This window comes from Plutella xylostella, chromosome 7 (assembly GCF_932276165.1).
Source record: "Plutella xylostella chromosome 7, ilPluXylo3.1, whole genome shotgun sequence".
In the NCBI taxonomy this organism is placed as follows: Eukaryota; Metazoa; Arthropoda; class Insecta; order Lepidoptera; family Plutellidae; genus Plutella; species Plutella xylostella.
This window is the reverse complement of record NC_063987.1, coordinates 5617032-5632956: the sequence shown is the minus strand read 5'-3', so window position 1 is coordinate 5632956 and position 15925 is coordinate 5617032. Positions and strand designations below refer to the sequence as shown.

Here is a 15925-nt window from a genome sequence, read left to right as displayed (position 1 = left end):
AAAAATACGAGCTTATTCAAAAAACAAAAAAAATTCCAGTTGTAAACTTCCTCTAGACGCATAGCTAGACTGACTAGTAATGAATAATATCTTGTATGGAATTGTAAGAAAGGAGCTGTATTTATTGGGTCTACTAAATCATAGGCCACGTCGGGCCATAACGTATCGGCCTTCGCCGTCGTGGCTGCAGCTTGGACTCGTTCGACTGTGTGATTTGAACATATTCGTTAAACTACTCGTGACATAAATAACCTAACCTAACCAACGTTACGAGTAAAACCCCCGACATTCAACACTAAAAGTCGCATAACTTGTGAACGGCTAAGCCGATTGTGATAAAATATGGCTAAGAACACTAGGGGTAACTACCACCACAGAAAAATTGTTTTTTTGATACTTTGACTTTCTTTTGGTTACTAGGTAATTTATGTTAAGGGTCAAGTAAGGCGAGTGCATCGGGTACACTCAAACTCAAACTCAAACTCAAATTTTTTTATTCATCGTACAAATATAAAATTTTCTGATGAACGTCAATTTTTACAAATTACTCTCCGTTCGGATAAGGGGGGGCTCTTTCTGTCTAAGGAGAAGAACGGAGGCAAGAAACTCCTGAGCCATCTTTTCAAAAAAAGACTTAAAACTAGTTGGTATACAATACATATAAGCTTAATAATTATTATTATAATAATATAAGCAGAGCAAACTACTTATCACAGCCATGCATTAACGTCCTCTAAGTAATCATCAATTTTATAATAAGCTTTTTTACTGAGTTTCTCTTTAATGTAACACTTAAACTTATTCTCTGGCATTTGAGCAACTTCTGCTGGAAGCTTATTATAAAATCTAATACAGTACCCTAAAAACGATTTATTAACTTTCGCCAGACGCATCGCTGGAAAAGCCAGCTTATGCTTGTTCCTAGTATTAATGTCATGATTACTGCCAATTGTATCAAAAGTTGAAATATTCTTTCGTACATACATTAAATTGGAAAAAATGAACTGACATGGAACTGTAAGGATGTTAATTTCTTTAAATAGTTCTCTCAATGAATCCCTGGAACCAAGTTTGTATATAGAGCGGATGGCTCTTTTCTGTAATACAAATATAGTTTCAATATCAGCTGCTCTACCCCAAAGCAAAATGCCATACGATAATAAGCTGTGGAAATAACTAAAGTAAACTAATCTGGCGGTTTCAACGTCGGTCAGCTGTCTAATTTTCCGTACAGCAAAAGCTGCGGAGCTCAACCTTCCAGACAATTTTTCAATGTGAGGTCCCCACTGTAACTTTGAATCTATAGTCATCCCAAGAAAGACAGTATCATTAACTAGGTCCAATTTATTCCCATCTAGAATAATGTTAGTATCGCATTGTCTAACATTCGGCAGTGTAAATTTAATACATTTCGTTTTCTTAGAATTCAATAGAAGATTATTAACGGTAAACCAATCGTGTATGTCAGATAGAATTGAATTAATTTCATTAAAATTATTTTCTCTTCTTTTAACTTTAAAAAGCAAAGAAGTATCGTCAGCAAATAAAACTATATTAGTCAATTTTTCAACCATAAAAGGCAAGTCATTAATATAAATGAGGAATAAAAATGGTCCTAGAATAGATCCTTGAGGGACGCCTATTTTTACATGAGCCCCCTGTGATTTAGTATTGTTAATATCGACCCTTTGTTGTCTCTTGTCTAAATATGAAGATATCAAATCTAAAGCCTTTCCTCCTATTCCATAGTATCTAAGTTTCGAAATTAAAGTCTGATGGTCTACACAATCAAACGCCTTCGACAGATCACAGAAGACTCCAATAGCATCGTGATGGTCTTCCCAGGCGTCAAATATGTGCTTAATCAACGCAGTACCGGCATCGGCTGTTGATTTGCCTTTTGTAAAACCATACTGCTGGCTATAAAACAATCGAGCATCATTGAAATGCAAAAGCATCTGACTGAGTATGACCCTCTCAAATATTTTACTCAAAACTGGAAGAACCGAGACAGGCCTGAAATTTGCAGGGTCCTCCATATCCCCACTTTTGAACAGAGGTATAATTTTACTAAATTTCATAAGATCTGGGAACACACCTTCAGCGATACATTTATTAAAGATGTTAGCCAAAATTGGGGCGATTTTATTAATAATAGAAAGAACAAATTTAACTGACATTCCCCACAAGTCTTCAGTTTTCTTCATATTTAATGACTTAAATGTTTTTATAATAGTTAATGTATTAATATATCTGAATTTAAATTCCTTATCGGTTGAAGGTGCGTTCTCCTTCGTCAGGGTTTCAGCTGCTGCAGCCGAAGAATCCAGGTTACACGTAGTCTCTAAAGGAATGTTCGTAAAAAACTCTTCAAAGACCCTCGCCACCGCATCATTCGATGTTATAATGTCATTGCCTACCTTCAAAGATAAATTTGTCTCGCGTGTTCGATTCTTCCCCGTTTCGTTATTAATAATAGTCCAAACGGCCTTAGATTTGTTAGCAGAGTCTTTAATCTTGTTATTAATAAAAATTGTCTTCGCACAGTGACAGACACATTTATACATCTTGCTATATTTCTTCACATAAGATTGAAAGTCAGGTCGGAGTATGAATGTTTTCATCTCATACAGATCATATAATGTCGCCCTGCTTTTGCGAATACCCTCTGTAGCCCAGTCACAAAATTTAATTTTATTGTCAATCAAAACTTCCTTCGTTTCAAAATTACTCTCAAACTCATCAGCTATTATCTTAAACAAGTTACTATACATCTCATTAGAATTGCAATCTAATTTAACATTCGGAAGTTTTTCGTCTAGTTTCTTCAAGTAATTGTCAATTTTCTTTGTAGTAATCGGTCTGCATCTCACCTTAGTTTTATTTGTCTTGTCAGTGTTTACTAAGGTAATGGTCTGCCCACTGTGGTCTGACCTCAGACAATTTATCACACTACTGTCTTTAAACTCACAGTTACAGAATATGTTATCTAGACAAGTGGCTGACGTGGGTGTAATTCTAGTTGGTTCCAGAAAAACATTAAAAAGATTAAATGATTTAAAAAGTAACAACAATTTCGACCTATTAGGAGAGTCACCTAATAGGTCAACATTAAAGTCACCACACACTATTACTTCCTTTTTACTATTGGAAGCTAACCTTAGAACATCCTCCATGACAGTCTCAAAGGTAATAAAATCACCAGTAGGTGGCCTGTAGGTACATACTATTATATACTTATTAAGCTCTGCACATGAAATTTCTATATGGTGTTTAACAGAAAGAGCAACTATATCCTTTCGTTCTTTACATTTACAATTTTCTTTAAGAAATATAAGTGACCCACCATGCTCGTTGATATTTCTGTTAAAACAGCTTATAAGTTTGTAATTTTTTAATTGGAACATCATTTTATTCTCGTCTAACCAATGTTCTGTGATACATAAACAATCAATGTTAAATTTTTCCGAAAATAGTTCTATTTCTAACAATTTAGAAGAAATACTCTGAATATTCTGATGTACCAATTTAAATTCATTCTTAAATGTCTTGTCCTTCGATAGTTTTGAGCCGAGAGAGCAGTGAACTGAATCAATCTTTATATCAACGCTATGATGCTCTCCCGTTGTCTGAAAATCTAATTTAAATCTACTGTACTATTTTCAGTATTACTACTGACGGTGTCAATAGGGACACAAGTTTTCTTCGTTATAATGCTTATAACTGAGTTAATAAGAGGAGCTACTTTTGTAGCTAAACGTCGTTTCTGATTTAAGGACAGAAATAAACTGTCCCAGGTCAACTTAAAATTATCTACATACAAATTAGTATCAAAGAAATTGATACAGTCAGATTTATAACACGCATTGTACATATTTTTATTTAGGCTACATGTCATATAATTGTATTTGTCAGGCAGTGTGCAAGAATAAGGAAATGCACAAACAAATATATGTTTTGCAGGAATGCTTTCTAATATAGCAAAACTTCTATTTATATCAGAATTTGACACACCTAAACTATTTCCCACCATAATTAATATAGTAGTTTTTTCGGTGTACGACCTCTCTGAAATCAGTTGTACTATTTGTGCGAATGAAAGTTCTGGGTAACAATGATTAACAACATTTCCAGTTACATGATTACCCAACATGTGCCCGAAATCCTTGCCAAGCCTATCGGAGTATACTACTGTGCTGTAATCCTTGGCTGAACTGCTACTACTTGTATCAGTAGTAAGCCTTGTCAAGTAAGTGGGTGACATCTTAGGTAACTGCTTATTACCTACTATTCTTTTAGCTGCCTGAGCATAGGTGGGTATCCTATGTAATTTATTATTGGAGGTCGGAAAAACATCTGCTGTAGCCGATTTACTCTGGATGACCCTTGAGGATGGCGTGGCCGTCGGGAGGCTGGTGGTGGCCCTCGGGAGGATGGTGGTGGCCCTCGGGAGGATGGTGGTGGTCCCCGAGAGTCTGGTGGTGATCCCCGAGAGTCCAGTGGTGGCCAACGGGATGCTGTTTGTGGCCTCCGAGGTGGTGGTGGCCCTCGGGAGGATGGTGGTGGTCCCCGAGAGTCCAGTGGTGGCCAGCGGGATGCTGTTTTTTGCCTCCGAGGTGGTGGTGGCCCTCGGGAGGATGGTGGTGGTCCCCGAGAGTCCAGTGGTGGCCAGCGGGATGCTGTTTGTGGCCTCCGAGGTGGTGGTGGTGGCCTCCGGAGATGCGGTGGTGGCTTCAGCAGGTGAAGACTTCTCCGGCAGCATCTCAACCCGAACTAAGCCCACACTACTCAGCACCAGCAGCTGGTTTTCGTATTCCAGAGTTCTCTGTTCTAGGGCAGACTTCAGTGTGGCCAGCCTAGACTGTAGCATGGCAATGTTGAACTCGCACTCCTGGTTGTTGTCTGCGAGCTTCTGGTTGTAGTCTGACATCTCTTGTTCATATTTATTCACCAGTAGTTGAAGTCTCACTCTATCCTTTGTCAATGGAAGGTGCGTCTTATGCTTTTTCAATGCTCGCTCAGACTTCCTGATATATTTCTTTATTTTAATATATTTTTTAAGCCTGTTTGCACCTGTGATATTGGTTGATTTTCTTGGAGTTGTGAGGTCTATTGTTGGCATAGGGGTGGGGTGTAGGGTGACTAATTCATCGTACAATGCCATTGTCTTATCTGTTTCCTCGCTTGCATGTGCTTCATTTATTTGCTGGATCTCTGCGTGTGCTTCAGCCAATTGCTGCTCTAGGCTATAGATCTTAGACAAGGCAGCTTCATGTAAATCCTGACACTCTTTGTATGATCTAAGTACAATCTGTAGCTCATCACATTTGCCTTGCAAGTCTTGGTATTGGATGTCCATTTCAGCTATGTCATTTTTTAAGTCCGAGTTCTTTTTTAAAAGGGAATCAAATTCCTTTTCATTGTCCTCCCGCTCTGCCATCAGTTGGCTTGAGAGGTCACGAGATGCCTTGAGATCCTCCAAAGCTGTCCTCAGCTGGATCTCCAGGTCACGGCTCTGCACCTTCCGGGTCGTCATCCTCGACATGTCTGAAACCACCCGGGGTTACCCGTTAGTATGTTGATAGGTAGAATTGAGAGGATGTTTATCCAAGATATATACAAAATAACCCTCTTTAGGTATAAATTAATCAAACCAATCAAAACTTGATATATTGTAAGTCTATGTAAAAATGATCAAAAGGTAACTTATTTGTTAGTTTTTTTTTTTTTTTTTTAACTTTGTTTATTTAATATATATAAATCATTACATAATATTATACATAACCATGCGCTGAAACCAACAGATTTAAGTGCGACATGGTGAGATCGCTGAAGCATTCGACGGTAAGTCGTATCATATCATATACAATGTAGTCATGAACACAAACTATGGGTGGGGAGGGAGTAATATGCATAATATGTTACTTAAATGAATAGGTACTCAGTGGTATTATTGACTTAGAATTATGTAAACTTTAAGCCAAAAAAACAATCACTTGATCATTATTCAATGAAGTACTAATACTAATAGCAATTAAGTAGGTGGAGACTATGGTATAGTAATAATAGGGAATAAGGGATACAAAAGCTAATAGAAAGTTTGAAAATTAGAAATGAAAACAACAGAGTTTGAAAATGACAAAGTCTAAAAGTGGGTTAAGGAAGTGTGAAAAACATTTCACGTCTGCAGCAAACTAATGAATAATGATTAAATAATTTAGTGATTATGATTTTAAATGAGTAATACTAGTAAAAATATGTAATTTTAACAATACTCCCCTGATAGATATCCGTTGGCAAATTCGAACTTTGACAGGTGCCGCTGCTTCAAATATCCGAGTCCCGTGAGTGTTTTATTTCAGGGTTTGAAGGCTTGTCTTCATTTGCACAGCTGTATAACACTATATTCTTTAAGTTAACACTAGTTTTAAACGTAATTACACATTAAATTTAGTAATATTAAAATAAATTAAATCAGCTGGTTTTTTTGACACCCGGTTCGTAGGGTTGCCAGGGAAGAAAAAAGATATATAGAATACACGGGCTTGTATAAGTGAGCGGACGGAACCCACAGTTCATACAGCTTATAATTTACGGGACGATATTTTTGCGACTACCCGTGAATCTGCACTGATTTCACTACGGAACCCCAAGGCTTTTAAACTCAGGGTCTTGGGTTTTTTTTACAATACGGACCCGGTGTCCATTAAAAAGTTAAGAAAATGCCTTTCGATATCTTTTGATCTTTTGATTTACGATTATTTATAAATATGTATATATTGTAAGTAAATAGATTTATACATACTGGATACAAAGATAATCATAATAGAAATACTGAATTGTCAACGGTGAAGGTAAAAATGAAAGACTTCAGTCATAATTTCACGCTTTTCTACCTTCAGTTGGAAAACGCTGATACGTCAATCAATCAATCGGATTTTCCTTTCAATAGCCTTATAAAGAATACACCAGCCATACAAATGATGAAATCATGTTAAAATCTTCTAACATTTTATTTCTGAGCATTTCCCGGTTCCCTTCACAATACCTTCCATAAAATAATGTAGTTCGAGCTAACTGAAAACCCACTGAAACATCTTTCAGGAACCGATGCAATCTATGAATTTCATGGTAGATATTGATGGTACATTAGTAGTGGTAGGTAGTGCTATATTGGGCCTCGCTGAGACCTAGCACACTGGTTGCAGGTGTCTGGACTTCAGCCGGTAATCGGTATGCTAAGGGATGTAGAAACTGCGGGTGTATTCACCGGAAAGTGCGTATTAAAAAGCACTTCACTTTTGCCAAAGTTATTTTATAGCTATCTAAAAAGTCACTGCCAAAGATAGTTTCCATTACTATCAATTAGACAGTCTCCAAATGGGATTGGGGTTCCCGTTCAAACCGAGAAGCTATCTTATTAATTAGTCATTATAAACTCGATAAACGGCGTATCTCGCACGGATTAATCCTGTTTTAACTGAAATAAAAGAGCCTTTGTTCATAATTTACTTCTCGACTGCTTCGTTTAAGCTTCGGTTTAATGTAGCTGATTAAAAGTGAGAGTTTTTGATGGATTTAGGGAAATTAGTCGTATACAATGTTTAATCATTTACAATAGGTTTTTTTCATTTACCTACCTGGTACTTTAAAAGTGGATGTCCTTACTATATAATATGTAGTACTAGGTAATTTATCTACTCCATAATATTTATCTATTCAATACTAGAATTTATAAAGAAACCCATTTCTTACTTCTAAAACTTAACATGAAAGTTCAGCGCGGTAACAGGATTATGTGAAAGTCACTTAGCTCTTACATTAACTACTAAGTGTACCTGGTGTAGCTCAGTCTAGTCTGGATCTAGACCGAACTTCAGGATACCTAGTTGGATAAATCCTAAGTTATCTCGGAAATAGTTTGTGAAGCACATCTGTAGTGGATGGAAATTATATTTAGTTGAGACATTAACCCCATCAGACGCATTATTACAGTCTCGTTTATAATTTATAATTTCTAGTTTTTGTATTTGGTATTTTATGTGGCAAATTATTATTACTTTCAATTTATTATTAGTGTGGTAATTTATTTATTTAAACGTAAACATATTATAACATAATTATTATTACTAATTAAATAATTAAATATAAACTAAAAAAAATATATAATTACTTATGAAATTATAGTATTTTGTTTCCAGCTTTCTTTCTGTTTACGGCCTCAGACTGTTTTCGAAAGTGTCGAGTGTAACAATATTTTAGTACCTACTGAAAACACCAATTAAACTGGATAAACTAAACTTGACCTCCCAAGACCCGGCCCCCTCTCCAAGTGTGCAATACCCCCCCCCCCCCTTCCTCTCCTTCCCCGCCCATCTCTGTGCTCATCCATCTTCCCTTCATTAGGCCGATTATAAGTGTATCGAGTTACGAAGACCTGTCCAGTCCAAGGTCATGGAAATACGGCATGGAGGCTGTCTTATATGCTCCTGACACATTAATACACACAATAAAAATAAATTCAATTATATTTTTATCCAATATTTTTTTTAGTTTTTTTTTTAATTTTAATAACATTGATCCACTTTTAGGGCTTGTTAAAAAAACTGCGACAATTTTGACAGTTTTTCAGCGCAAAAGCTTGATTACTGTCGCAGTTTTCTGTACAAGCCCTTAGATTACCTACCTGATTGTACCTTTATGAAATACTTTTCTAATTTTAACATGCAATAAAATAATAAATAAATAATTGAAAGTTTTCGGGAAACACAACAAGCACAGCGCCCAAATCAGTGTTACTCGGAAGCTGATGTGAATTTTCTCAGATTAGTTTTCTTACTCTGTTCGAGTGTGAGCTTGGAGTGATTGAGTGTTCGCCGGATTCGCTGGCATTCAGAGCTTCAATGAGAAGGGTTGACAATTGTATCGATCGTTATTACAACTGAGAGTAGAAAAATATACATAATACACTCACGAGAAATCAAAAAGGTCCAGTGACAATATCACCAAATTACTGCTAAACGGAAAACACTATACAGGGTGTTGCAAAAAGGGTATACCAAGCCGAAACCTACATGTGCAGCATGGTATATCTAAGCCCGAAACTGAAATCAGAATTCGAAAATTCGCGAAAAAAAATTGTCATTTTCCATAGAAACTTTGTTGGTCACGTGACTTTATACTATGGAAAAATTTTTTTTTCGCGAATTTCCAAATTCTGATTTCAGTTTCGGGCTTAGATATACCATGCTGCACATGTAGGTTTCGGCTTAGTATACCAATTTTGCAACACCCTGTATAGCTACACATTTACGTAACGGTAATTGCACAGTTAAAAGCTCGGCTCACTATCGAGTCACTTTTTTGACGTGCCTGCATTTAATAAAACCTAGTCAGTTAAGTACGACGTATTTTTTATTTCATACGACGTATGAAATAAAAAAAATACACGATATCAAGTGTTACTCTAGTCCACCACTGTACGGTAGTTATTAAACAATAAAACAACGAATACTAGTTTATGAAACATCTATCGTGAGCGAGATAATAATCGGAACGAGTCGTGAGCACAAGTTTCGATCCTCCGTTAACGTTGCGTATCGTCAACTGTCACTGTCAAAATGTAAGGCAAAGTTAGTTCCAAAAGTGACATTTGTTTTTTCCATATGTTAGGTGGAATTTCACCAAACGCTAAACGTATTTAGTAGCCTGTGATACGTCTGTCAGTTAGTACAAAATGTATTTAAAATTTGATTTAAATACGTTTAGCGTTTGGTAAAAGTGACCCTTCGTGTAGATTCGAAAATAGTATCGAATCCTATGCTCTCGACACTGGCAGTAGTTTGCAAGTCGTAATAAATACTCCCCGCTGTGTAATTCTATTTCATATACGCGAATAAGTATGAAGTTTTATTTTTACTGCTCGTTCGAGCAATGATTTAACAAGTGCTGAGGAGAATTTTAATTTCCTGCACCCTCGAGCTTTCTGCTTTAAGTATATTAAGATTTATATACTTATACGTAGCTCCCACGCAATATTTGCAATACGTTTTTTTATAATTATAATTACGTACCGTTTCATTTTATGTAGCGCTGGGTGTTTTAGATGGCAGCTTTAATACAGAATTTTTGTTTATATTAGAACATCTACCTGCTGATGAACGCTCTCAAAACTGTTGCTACGAGGTTAGCAATACGCCTTCACCAACGATTTCTATTTTACACTTTATACTCGTAGGAAATGTTATGGGCGATGATATAACAATATTTCTCAATTATCTTTCGAAGACTAGCGTGGTGGACTAGGCCTTAAGCACGTCCTTTACTTAAGAATGAGACCCGTGCCCCACGTTGGAGACGTCATGGATTATGATGATGTTGTGACGGTAACTACGCTTTGTGTAAATCCAAGAATATATTCTAAAATAATCATTAGTGTCGGCTATGCCAACGACGTAAGAATGAAAATTCAAGAAATAAATTCAGCGATATTTTAAACCCATTTTTTCGGTGTCGGTCAACATCGGGTACAAATGGCGATCGTTAATTCTTGACATCGAGTGGTGGTGTGATTAGTCACGGGTTTTACGGGAATGACCCGGTTTATCAAGGTATTTGCCAGATCTGGGGCCCTATTCTCTAGTTCTAGCATATTATTTTACTAGATTTAAATTAAAGTACTTGTTTGTAAGTTGTGATTTCATCTCAACACTTTTGGCGATGAACTTTAAGCTTATCATTGCTGAATCAAATCTATGTCTCACTTGCTGCATAAATGCGTTACATGCACTTATGTGATTATATTAGGTATAATATTATTAAGGGCCTTTTTAAAATCTTTTTTTTTTGTACATACTCCTGTTATTATTAGGAGAAAACTTGAGAAAAAGCTTTTAGTATTAAGTCCATCCTTTATAATATTTGTTCAATAAATAATTAAATAATAAATAAATGATAGATGGTAGGATAGGAAAATAGCCACGGCGGTGGCCGGTCGCGGCACAGGCCGGGCCCTTCTGACGATATGCGGTAATGCAGACGGACAGATGTGGGCAAACGCCATTATTGGGGGCTATTTGTTGGGATTGCCTGAAGCTTTTTCGTATGAAAGAACCACAGATAAACTCTACAAATTGGTGAGAGATTCAATTGGGAAAACAATTATGAATCAATCATCTTTACGCTGACAAGCATTTGTTTTAAAAGAACACAATGGATAAATGACGAAAAATCGTAAAGCTGACCAATAAAGCGACCGACTATATACCTATAATCCCATCATTAGCTAGCTGGCCTATACTTTTATAGTATATAACAACTAAGAGTAGTAGGATGTGGATGCAGAAACTCACTATTAATCTTATGGTCACAGACAGAGCTATCTAGGGAAATCATTGCCTGGATCTAGATGAGTTTATTATTACTACGCAGCGCTTGCTTAGAGAAGTTTAGAATTAAATAATGTTCAATATTTAAGAGTTCAGAATACTTATGTTAGATAAATTATGTCAGAGGTGAAATGATCATAAGTTTTTAAAAGTGGTTTTATTGTTTTTATAAAGTCTATAATTTACAAACTATTCTCACTTTACTAGAAACAGAAACTCATTGCAAAAAGTTGCTTGTACCTAGCGCCGTTACTCGCACATTATAAGTTCCTTTTCTTGCAGCAGCACAATACTGTACTATATTTATTTAAGTGAAACTCAGGACTGAGTTGCTGTTTCGCCTCAAGGTTGTGAATGTTGTAATGAACGGCTATCGCTGAAAGTTTCAGCACAACAATTCGTGTTAGCTCACTTCTTTGTCTGACTTCCTCTTTTTGTTGCAGAGTAAATACTTGCCAAGTTTTCAGTGTTTTCGGGCGAACTACGCCGGAGTGGCGAAGATGGAAATTATTTTAACTGAACGAGCTTCCACCTGTAGTTTAGTTCAACTTGGGGAGCAAATACGCAGTCACTACAACTGCTCAGGTAGGTACGTAGTACTAGGAACTAGATCTGTGTATATTTTTAGCTGTTTTTGTTTATCCATACAAATAAGTTTCCTCTACATGGACAACAATTTTAATATACATACTATGCCTATAATAGACATATCAATTTTACACAACGGATCAAGACAATACATTACGCCTTACCGCTGAAACCAGACTCTTCCAGAGGACCTTTGCATGTAGGAATACCATACATTGACACAACACACTACAGCATAGCAGAACAAACATGGCAGTGCAGCGACGCAGTTTAACGAAATTAACAGGGCTAGGCTGGCAACCCCGAGTTGGTAACCAACTTAGATAATTTGACTTCATTCGACGCCCGAGAACAGCTGCTGTGCAGGTAATGTTGCCATACTGTGTTTGTATAATATTTTGTGGATGCTAATCGTTGAAATGTGCTAATTTGTAATTAATCTAGCTTTCAATATACAATACAATACTCTTTATTTGCACCAAAATAGAACAACATACAAAATATAACTTAAAAGTTAAAATAGTTCAAAAAGGCGGCCTTAGGCTGCGTTTCCATTGACGCGGAGCTGTGCGGAGATGAGCGGAGAATAGCGGTGAAAAGTGGTGAGTGTTTCCACTGAAGCAGAGCGGAGAGGAGCGGAGCGGGGCGGTGCGGTGCGGATGTATGTATGTATGTATTTCCTGCTTTATTTTACATCACATTAACAATAATGACCCAAGTACTAATTACTAATATAAATATACTTACCTAGCTACCCTCCGCAACGCACCGCCCTGTCCTCCGCTCCACACCGCCCCGCTGTCCTCCGCTCCGCATCACCTCGCTTATTTTATATGAATATCCGTTCAGCTCTGCCCCGCTCCGCTTGTGCTGTATCCATTGAAGCAGAGCGGAGATTTCGAGCATAGTGATTGGACAATTCATGCACCGCTAAGCACCGCTCCGCCCAGCTCCGCGTCAATGGAAACGCAGCCTTAGTGCTTATAGCAATCTCTACCAGACAACCTTTGGATGGAAGAGAGTTATATTAAAGCTTGATGTAATCTAAAACAACAATTCTACATTTTAAACATAACGATCCATAACGATATAGCCTCTGGGAGAAAAATAATAAGATTAAGTACAATTCTATTCCTCAATTTTCTAGGCCTAAATAATAGCTCTCTGTGAAACTTATCCGAACAAATTCCGATATAAATTATTAATGTAAGATTTAGGAATTTCTTATTCCATGAATATTTGACAAAGCAATCTACGTTGACAACGGAAAATTTGACGATTCATTTCAAATGCGTGCTTTTAGATAAAGTGAAGATAAAGTACTTACTTAATATTTAGAATATTAATCTAATATTAATCCTACTAAAATATTATGTAGGTATTGGTAAAAATCGGCCCGTCGCGGTTGGGACTCTCGCACGAGGGGTCCTTTACGATAAATGAATGCAACAGCAGAATAATTTTGTTTTTCATAGTTTTCGTAGAATTATGACGATTATTATGGTTTTTACGTAAGTATACCCATTTTTACAACACCCTGTATACGTGTCAAATAAATGTTTCTTTGTTTTTATATCTATTTAATAAATGTATGGCAACAACTCTTCCGATCAAACATCGAGTTTATTGACACAGTGTAGCGCACACACACACTTACATCTAACACGTCTTGTGTGCAGAGTCACTAGCTCAGCAATACTCGAGATCTTGTCCACAGGAAATTGGATGCAAGCATTATCCAGCACCAACAATACACGGTGACATCAGTGTCCACGTGACGTCACGCCGTGTCTGGACTGTTGATAAATAGATAGGTAATAATGTGACGTGAGGAAATGTGGATGTTAGATGTCGGGTAGGCAGAGGCATCCAGGTAAGTACATTTAATAAAATAAATAAGTATATCTACTATGTACCCACCTATATATTATTCTATGCACAAACATTTTGATCCTAAGAGGAGAGGGAGAAAAAATATGTGAATGTTTACTATAATATTTGCATTTTTCATTATAATAAATAAGTCATTATTAATAAGTCATTCCTCCACCCAAAGATTGCCTGGAAGCGATCGATTTTAGCAATAAGGCCGCCTATTGAGTATTTATCCTTTGTACAAATCAATAAAGAAGTATTCTATTGTATTCTAAAAGTCACAGTATGATAGACGAGTTGAATAATAGGTACTATGCCACCTTTCTTTTGTTTGGTACTCAGGTGTAAATTATGTAAATACTATAGTTGTTACCTACAAGCGATGGTGTAATAATATTCACCCCAGGGTTGCAACAGCACTGCGGGGTGGATACACGCAGCCACCTGCAAGTGTTCACTGAGCGCGCGGTGCACACAACCCTACGCCTACCTTATATTACTGTGGCCTATATAGTCATACTCATTAATTTGTTTAGTAAGTAGTAGTACGTCTAATCCATTTACTAAGCTTAAACACTTGTGGTTTAATTGTGTACAGAATAATATTGTACCGGGGTAGAGGCAAAACGAAGTTTAACACAAGAATAAAACAAATAAGTATGTACTTACCTACACCAGCCGGGAATCGAACCCTGGCCCTCGGCACAACAGTCAGCAGGACCATCAGCGTGAAAAGAAATAAAACACACACTGAAACCAAAATGACACATCGTTTAGCGGGTACATCCCACGCCACCCTTGGGAGGGCGCTGCTAGGTATGTATATATTTGTTAAACCCGCATCCACGGGTAAATCCTTTCTGGCTGTCAATCAGCCCCCGCCCCGCCCCCCGCCGGCTCCCGCGGGACGCCCCGTCACAGCCAGTGTGATAGCTGCATATAATGGCCCACAAACATCGGTATTGCACAGGTAACAGAGTGTATAAATTGTGCATATCTGATGGTCATTTACAGAAGTGCTCTTCAAGAGTGAAGGCGTGATTAGACCTGAATGCGGAGTAGCAGACTGGCAGTTAAATTGTCAATAGAATATCGAGATAGCCGTATAAAATTATATTTAAAGGTGTATAGTTGTACATTTTATGCCTTCAGATTTTTCTTCATAAATACTCATTTCAACGACGTAACCGTTTCCATTTGTTATACATACTCCTTATGTATAACAAATGGAAACGTTTTTTAATTGAAACTAAGAACACTTTTAGTTAGTACTAGTATTTAAGAACCTAATGTCCACATATCCTGGAAAACTAGTCCAAGGTTCATATACCCGAGATCACTTACTGCCAATCCGTATTATGGCCCAGGGGAAATCCCGTAAGTGCTTTCACAGTTTCGTAGTCATCCCGCCATCAGTCTGCGAGCTCATATCACGCCGGATGGGTTTCTACCCGTAAAACTTGTTGATGTCTCGTTTACTGAACACGTGTCTTCTTTCAACTGCTTCAGGCTTTCATGAACAATTGACGAAAAAGATAGAGTGTCACATACAAGAAGCTAATAATGTCCGAGTCCGAAGTGAATATATGTAGTACTTAAATATATTCTACATAATGTTAACTGTCAAACGGAGATAAACGTTTTATGTTAAACCCTTGTTAAACCTAATAAAATTGTACCAATTTTACCGATGATTTAAGTCACAAATCTTCTAACCGAACCAATCAAAATAAAACCTCACTTGGATAGTGAGGTGTTATTTGTCGAGACCTTTCTTCGGCACCGACACTCCAATTTGTTCGTATCAAGGCTAGTCCCCTATTACATAGAGACTTAATATAACACATGCGAGGGTTAAAACGAATTCATGAAACATACCTAAAAAAAAATATGATCTGAGTGCCTACTCAACCACCATGTCCACCATTTCAGTAGATTAGAAAGATAGATAGATAAGTTATTATTATTATTTACTTAACACAACACATACACAGGTTACACAGCAAGATTACTAACATTATGTTTAAGATTACATAAATACACAACATTAATATGAGACAGACAGATACGTAAGA

The 15925-nt window shown here is 37.0% G+C and overlaps 1 protein-coding gene across 1 annotated transcript; it reads right to left on the bottom strand.

The window, feature by feature from the left end:
- Positions 1 to 4370: 4370 nt before the first annotated feature.
- On the bottom strand, positions 4371 to 5545 carry LOC125488804. The gene is made up of 2 exons (XM_048622289.1): positions 4691 to 5545; positions 4371 to 4424 (listed from the first exon to the last, which is right to left on the bottom strand). The coding sequence occupies exons 1-2, from the start codon at positions 5543 to 5545 to the stop codon at positions 4371 to 4373; spliced, it is 909 nt and encodes a 302-aa protein (XP_048478246.1).
- Positions 5546 to 15925: the final 10380 nt, after the last annotated feature.

What these genes read in the sequence shown, in the direction of transcription:
- LOC125488804 (XM_048622289.1), bottom strand. Translation starts at nt 5,545, where the DNA reads ATGTCGAGGATGACGACCCGGAAGGTGCAGAGCCGTGACCTGGAGATC. An exon ending in CCACCACCACCACCTCGGAG is followed by an intron (nt 4,425 to 4,690) that starts GCCACAAACAGC and finishes CATCCTCCCGAG; the next exon opens with GGCCACCACCAGCCTCCCGA.